Source organism: Pseudorasbora parva, chromosome 7 (genome assembly GCF_024679245.1).
Source record: "Pseudorasbora parva isolate DD20220531a chromosome 7, ASM2467924v1, whole genome shotgun sequence".
Lineage (NCBI taxonomy): Eukaryota > Metazoa > Chordata > Actinopteri > Cypriniformes > Gobionidae > Pseudorasbora > Pseudorasbora parva.
This window is the reverse complement of record NC_090178.1, coordinates 46,737,061-46,744,424: the sequence shown is the minus strand read 5'-3', so window position 1 is coordinate 46,744,424 and position 7,364 is coordinate 46,737,061. Positions and strand designations below refer to the sequence as shown.

The 7,364-nt window shown below is 38.9% G+C and overlaps 1 protein-coding gene across 1 annotated transcript in view; it reads left to right on the top strand.

Moving 5' to 3' along the window:
- Positions 1-7,364, top strand: part of ascc3 (activating signal cointegrator 1 complex subunit 3) — a 327,642-nt gene that overhangs the window by 215,795 nt on the left and 104,483 nt on the right. The window contains exons 23-24 of the mRNA XM_067449368.1: positions 4,796-4,894; positions 5,782-5,950. Coding sequence (XP_067305469.1) covers positions 4,796-4,894; positions 5,782-5,950 — 268 coding nt within the window. The remainder of the gene's footprint in view (positions 1-4,795; positions 4,895-5,781; positions 5,951-7,364) is intronic.

Below are 7,364 nucleotides of genomic sequence, written 5' to 3'. Positions count from 1 at the left end.
GCCAGAGCTGAAGGAACGAGTCCACAGACGCTTGAACTCTCTGCCGGGAGAGGCTCAGCCGCGCGAGACGAACGCTGTGGGAATCGCTCTCCACTGCATATTTTACTACATGCAGTTTGTAATTTGCGGAATAAGATTTTCTTTATGGGGCATTTTGTTTGTGTTCAGTCTTTCTAAGTTGTTGTCTTTAAGTTAATATTTTAGTTAAGAGTTTCTTTCAGGGGTAGGCTACAGGAGCAGCATACAGCGCCCTCTCACGGCTATATGTTCATGTTTGTCAGTCAGTATGAATTAAATTTGAAGTCGCAGGACCAGCCAAACTGAAAAAAAGTGCGACTTATAGTCCAGAAAATACGGTATTATTTAAAAATAAAAAGGTTAGCTGTAAAATAAAATACTATTTCAGTCTTTCTACTTAAAACCATCACGTTTAAGTATGTGTGTCACATGCCGTTTCTTAGTAAGTATTTGTCAAAAGCAAATGTTTGGCTACGTCTACACTAATCCGGATAAGTTTTCGTCTAAAAACGCTCCGCGTCCACACTATCATTTTCAATTGTTTTTTCAAAAAAATGTTCATCTGCACTGAAACGTCTGAAAACGCTTACATCCCCGTACTGCGCATGAGCAAATCCAAGACGCTTCGACTTGCGTAATTTCCGCTACTCGTTTATTTACTCGTTGAAATTTTGCGGCAATGTCGAGAAAAGGCACTGAGTTTTTTAAATGGGTTGACAGTGCGGTGGAGTTATTGCTGCGAGTAACACATGAATATAAAGTGCTAAAGCAAGTGAAAATGTAGACTGGGAGACGTGCCAAAATAAATACGGCGTGAATTGGTCATATGACTGCATCACATGGCTAAAAATGCGTCATCGTATTAAAAAGCCTCCGTTTTCACAGTCCACATTACGACGCAAAGACAGCGTTTTCAAAAGTATCCGCTTTGGAGAGGTTTTTCAAAACGATACGTATTCATTGACTTAAAACGCTGTCTCAGTGTGGACGGAAGGCCAAAACGGAGAGAAAAATATATGTTTTCAAATGAAAAGGTATTAGTGTGGACATGGCCTTAGACTTTTTTGGTCCTGTCTCCAATCCATTACCTGCAGGTGTGCAAGGGTAATTGTTAATTGTTTGTAATTAATTGTGTTTAATAAGCAGTTTAATAGCAATTTCTGAGAGAAAATTGTTTTATTCCAAATTTTATTCAGCATGTGCATATGACGTTTTGCGTTTCGTCAAAAAACTTGACAAAAAAACATCATACACATTTGTGTCCTGACTTCACAAAAACATGCCCCTCCACCACATCCCCCACCCCTCACAAACACACACACACACACACACACACACACACAAAACACACACACAACCTCTTAACCTATCCATCACACACTAACCTGACCCCTAAACCTGCTCAGCACACACACACACAGACTAACCCTAAACCTACCCATCACACACACACTAACCCTATACCTAAACATCACACACAACTTTTTACAATGAATTTTTACATTTTCAAAAAACATAATTTAGTGATTTATAAGCTGGTTTCTTCATGGGGACCAAAACGAGGATAAGGATTTGGGATATTGCCATCTTTGTGGGGACATTTTGTCCTTATAACCTGGTTTTACCAGGACCACACACACACACACACAGACTCACAGTAGGTTATGCAGGCGGAGCTGAAGGGAATCATTGATTTGTCCGTCTCCTCCCCTGCGTTTAAGAGCACAAAGGCTTGAATAGGCTCAGATCGGCTGCTATTGTTCTCCTGAGGGCCGGTGCTGTGATGGGCCACAGATGGGCCGCTCTCGTGTGTCCATAACTCCTTCAGCGGGACACCAAACAGCTGGATGACCATCAGCCCGCACTAATCACCCGCCAGCATGCTCTGAGCATGTCCTCGCTCCGCCGCATTAACATCTCATTAACAAACATTACATAACGCTTCATACACTTACTACTTCATGTTCATAATACATTATGGCATACTCTACCGCTCACAGGTTTGGGCTCAGAAAGAGGTTTCATTTGACAGGTCCTAATATTTTTATTCAGCAAGGATGCATTCAATTGTGGCTCTAAAGACGTCTATAACATTTATGTTACATTTTACTGTAAATAAATAAATTTTTTATTAATCAAAAAATCCTGAAAAAATGTTTCCAGGTAAAAAAGGAAGGAAAAAAAATACTTATTTTCAATATTGATAATAATCATAAATGTGTGTTGATCATCAAATCCTCATATGAGAATGATTAGTGAAGGATCATGTGAGACTGTAGACTGGAGTAATGATGATAAATTCAGCTTTGATCACAGGAATAAATTACACTTTACTATATGTTAGAAAATCATTAATCATGATATTTCACAATATACCCGTTTATATTGTATTTTGATCAAATAAATGCAGCTCCAAAAACATAACAAATCTGTCTGACCCTTTAAAACAGTTGTGTAAGTTATGTTCATAATATTTTATTTATAATTCCCACATAGCATGGATTTGATACCTTTGATATTTCTACAAATTAATTCACACTTTATATTACTGAACTACGTGTACTTATATTATTTTTGAAAGGTACTTGCAAGTGCGTTATTTTTTTGACTCTAGTTATGTAATGCAATGTAAAATAGTACAGTAGTAAATAATATAAAAAGTGGCACTTTATTTGAAAGTAAATTAAATGTTTTAAATAGATATGTAATGTTTTAACTTTACTAAAGAGTGTGTGTGTGTGTGTGTGTGTGTGTGTGTGTGTGTGTGTGTGTGTGTGTGTGTGTGTGTGTGTGTGTGTGTGTGTGTGTGTGTGTGTGTGTGTGTGTGTGTGTGTGTGTGTGTGTGTGTGTGTGTGTGTGTGTGTGTGTGTGTGTGTGTGTGTGTGTGTGTGTGTGTGAGAGACAGACAGACAGACAGAGACAGTATCCCTGCAGTGAGGCTCTTCATTGTGAAAACATTTTTTTTTCAAGCAGCATCTGTTAATTCTCTCTCTCTCTCTCTCTCTCTCTCTCTCTCTCTCTCTCTCTCTCTCTCTCTCTCTCTCTCTCTCTCTCTCTCTCTCTTCTCTCTCTCTCTCTCTCTCTCTCGCTCTCTCTCTTTCTTTCTCTCTCTCTCTCTCTCTCGCTCTTCCTCTCTCTCTCTCTCTCTCTCTCTCTCTCTCTCTCTCTCTCTCTCATTCATGTGTTCAGGTCATGTTGAAGGTGTTAAATATGGCTTGAGTTCAGTTCTCTAATGTGAATGAAGCTGTGTGATTCAGATTAGAGTCAGATTCGGATCAAACAGCTCAAGGATGATTTATTCCCAGCATGAGCGAAGCGGAAAGGCTCTGCCGGACGAAGCGTACAGTATATCACTCGCTTTAACGCGAAACAGGCCGCAGCTCAACAGGCTGTAAAGATTTCACTTACTTGTCTCTAAATACACACCACAGATTTCACCGTCTATGAAACCGTGATCGTGATTAGCAGGAGTTCAGCTGAGTGTCAAGCTCTAAGTTTATAGAATTAATGAAATACAGTTATGGAGATTTTAACGCTAGTATTCGTCTAGACTTAATAGCCAGAAGAAGACAGGGCTTTTTTTTTTTTTTTTTTTTGCTTGCTATAGAAGAGTTGTTAGAAGAATGTGTTTTTAAGCACAATAGTAGTCTGATGTAAAGTGTTCCTACAGTTCTCATGTAATACATATTTCAAGTGATTTTATCAGCTTATTTTAATTTATCATATAGCGACAATGTAATTAGTTGAATAATTTGGATCATAATTTTAGTGTCCCCAACTGAGCGAGCCAAAGGCGACCAAAGGAACCCAAACTCCATCAGGGCATGATGGAGAAAAATAAACCTTGGCAGAAACCAGACTCAGTCGGGGTGCCGGTTCTCCTCTGGACTATTAAAGGGTTAGTTCACCCAAAAATGAAAGTTATTTCATTAATTACTCCCCCTCATGTTGTTGGACACCCGTAAGACCTTCGTTCATCTTCAGAACACAGATGAAGATATTTTTGTTGATGGCTGAGAAAGGCTTCAGAAAGGCCTCCATTGGCATTCAGTCCATTCCCCCTGACCCGCTCACAAGACCCATAAAGGCACTAAAGACGTCGCTACAAAGTCCATCTCACTACAGTGGCTGTACAATAATGTTAGGAAGTGACGAGAATAGTTTTTGTGCTCAAAAAAGTCGAAATAATGACTTTATCCGCCAAGTTATTGTCTTCTGTGTAGGTCTCGGCCGTGAGCTCAGGCGATAGCGGCTCCTCCTCTTCCGGGTCATGAACGGCGGATCTGCGTCACATTCTCGCGCATGCGGCGAGTTCACGATAATAACTTAGTGGATAAAGTCGTTATTTTGATTTTTGTGCGCACAATAACTATTTTCGTCGCATTGTAAAATTATTGTAGAGCCGCTATAGTGAGATGGGCTCTGTATCGATGTCGTTAGTGCCTTTATGGGTCTTGTGAGCGGGTCAGGGGGAATGGACTGAATGCCAATGGAGGCCTTTCTGAAGCCTTTCTCAGCCATCAACAAAAATATCTTCATCTGTGTTCTGAAGATGAACGGAGGTCTTACGGGTGTCCAACAACATGAGGGGGAGTAATTAATGAAATAACTTTCATTTTTGGGTGAACTAACCCTTTAACAAATATAAAAACATATTTATAACGTGTCTCAGCTATGTAAGTTTGCATGGAGATAGTGTCCACTTTTTAATGTTTTTGTTGCTGAAAGCGTCCAAATGGACATGTTGTTCTGACACTTGTGGTCTGGTGTTGAACAGGTCCATGGGTCTGTGGGAGAGCCCTGGTGGTTATGGGTGGAGGACCCCATCAACGACCACATCTACCACTCAGAGTACTTCCTGCTGCAGAAGAAACAGGTACATCTGATATTTTGTTTGTCTGCAATATATATAAAAATATCACCAGATGATTTGAATAGCTCTATTTGAAAAGAACGAACCATTCTAGAATAATTGGGGTGATTTTGTAGGGGAGCGAATCTGCATATAAGCATAGATAAATACAATAAAGCAGCTGTCGGTACCTTTAAGACAAATGCACAGAGCCTAAATGACACGCTGTTTCCTTCATAAGATGTTTATCATTTAAACAAGCATAGATGCTCCAAACTGTGCAGCATTTTATTCATGATAAAGGGGCGGAGTTATGAGGTTTGACTGACAGTTTGAGGAGCCAATGGAGATACAAGGTTCAGTCACAATCTCTGTTTTAATACTTCTCATAGGTTAGATATTCGCATAACACAGGCAGATGTAAAGGGTGACCAATAGTAATAATTTGTAAATTCAGAAAAAATTAGGTTTTCCACCCTACTGTGATATGTGGTTAAAAATGGTTTTAATAAATCATGCTTTGGCAACTAAAAATGAATTACAAATATATAGAAATATTTATAAATATCACAAAAGCACATTACTTAAAATTACTTATCCGGACTCCTTTATTTTAATGTATGGTCATTTTACAAACAAGCCATTTTTATGGTCCACTTTTAGAAATTAACAAATCGTTTTACTGTGAACTGCACTTTACTGTTATTCTTCTAGTTATTCACCTATAGTGGCTAATGAATCCAAACACACTCACAGAGCATAACGTTGCAAAATAAGGTGAATACTGCTAAAATAACACTGCTATAAAAGCTCCTTTTAAATGTTATTTTGTAAAGGACAGAGATCAGGTTAACGGTGAGCTGCAGATGTGAAATGCGTCTGTAACCTCATGTCCTCTCTGGCGCGGTCAGGTGCTGAGTGGAGAGCCGCAGCAGGTGGTCTTCACCATACCCATCTTTGAGCCCATGCCTTCTCAGTATTACATCCGAGCCGTGTCTGACCGCTGGCTGGGCTCTGAGGCCGTGTGTATCATCAACTTCCAGCATCTCATCCTGCCAGAAAGACACCCGCCACACACAGGTGCGTCCCATATACACACATGCATACGACTGCCACAAGCTGACAGCAACCTTCCTGCGGATTCCTTATTTAGGATGCATCTCTTTTAATGTTGTGTGAAATCAAATTATCATTTCTGGTCTTAAAAGGGTAGTTCACCCAGAAATAAAATAAAAAAAGGCTGTCATTCCTCATCCTCATGTCGTTCGACACCCGTTCATCTTCAGACACAGAGGAAGATATTAGTGTTGAAATCCGATGGCTCAGAAAGGCCTTCATTGACACCAATGTCATTTCCTCTCTCAAGACCCATAAAGGCACTAAAGACGTCGTTACAAAGCCCATCTCACTACAGCGGCTCTGCAATCATTTTATGAAGCGACCAGAATAGTTTTTGAACAGATGGGCCAGTGCATTTGATATTTAAACAATGTGGCGCTGGACGTGAAAATGAGAACTGCGTCAGGCTGAAACTAGCAAAAAACACTTTTTTTTTAAATCCAACATTAACTTGACTTTTCCTTGAAAAGAAAATTCTCTCTGGGTCAAATTGACCAGAACATAAATGAGAGGGTTAAAAAATAGACAAGGCTGATTGCACAATGTGTTCACTGTTTTTCTTTCCAAACTGCGATAAATTGTAGTGAAGACGATCCTCCAACAATTCATCACGACCCGGGACAAATCACTGGAATCGTATTGCACACCAGTCCCGTCATTCTGTACTTGCGTTCTCAAGTTCTAGGTGGCAGTCCAAATCATCATACAGGCAAAACTTTATGGTAACACTTTATTTTAAGGTTCGGCTAGTGTCTTATTATCATGCATATTGCTAGGATATTGTCTGTTTATTATCACTTATAAAGCACATATTAATGCCTTATTCTGCATGAGCTTATTCTACATCCCTTAATCCGACCCAATACCTAAACTTAAAGCTACAAAAACTACCATACTAACTATTAATAAGCAGTAAATTAGGAGTTTATTGAGGCAAAAGTCGTAGTTAATAGTGAATATGTGTTCCCCATACTAAAGTGTTACCAGCTTTACTTAAAGGGTGAACAAAGTTGCATCGATGAGTAGAGATGAAATTATATAAAAATTTCATATCACAATTAGAATGACCAAAATGATCACGGTTATCAATATCATCATTGTCATTTGCTGGTAAAATTCAAAAAGTACTGATACACTGATATAAGTTTTAAATCAAAATGAAACTAATAACAGCACTTTGCACTTTTTGTTTGCAAAAATGTAAAAAAAAAAAAAATAACACTACCAATTATGGCCAGATTTTAAATTAACAAAATATTTTGGTTGGGTGAATTATAACATTAACCCCCAGTTTCACAGATAAGGCTTAAGCTTGTCCCAGACTAAAATGCATGTTTGAGCTGTTTTAACTCAAAGCAACTTGCAGTGAAATATC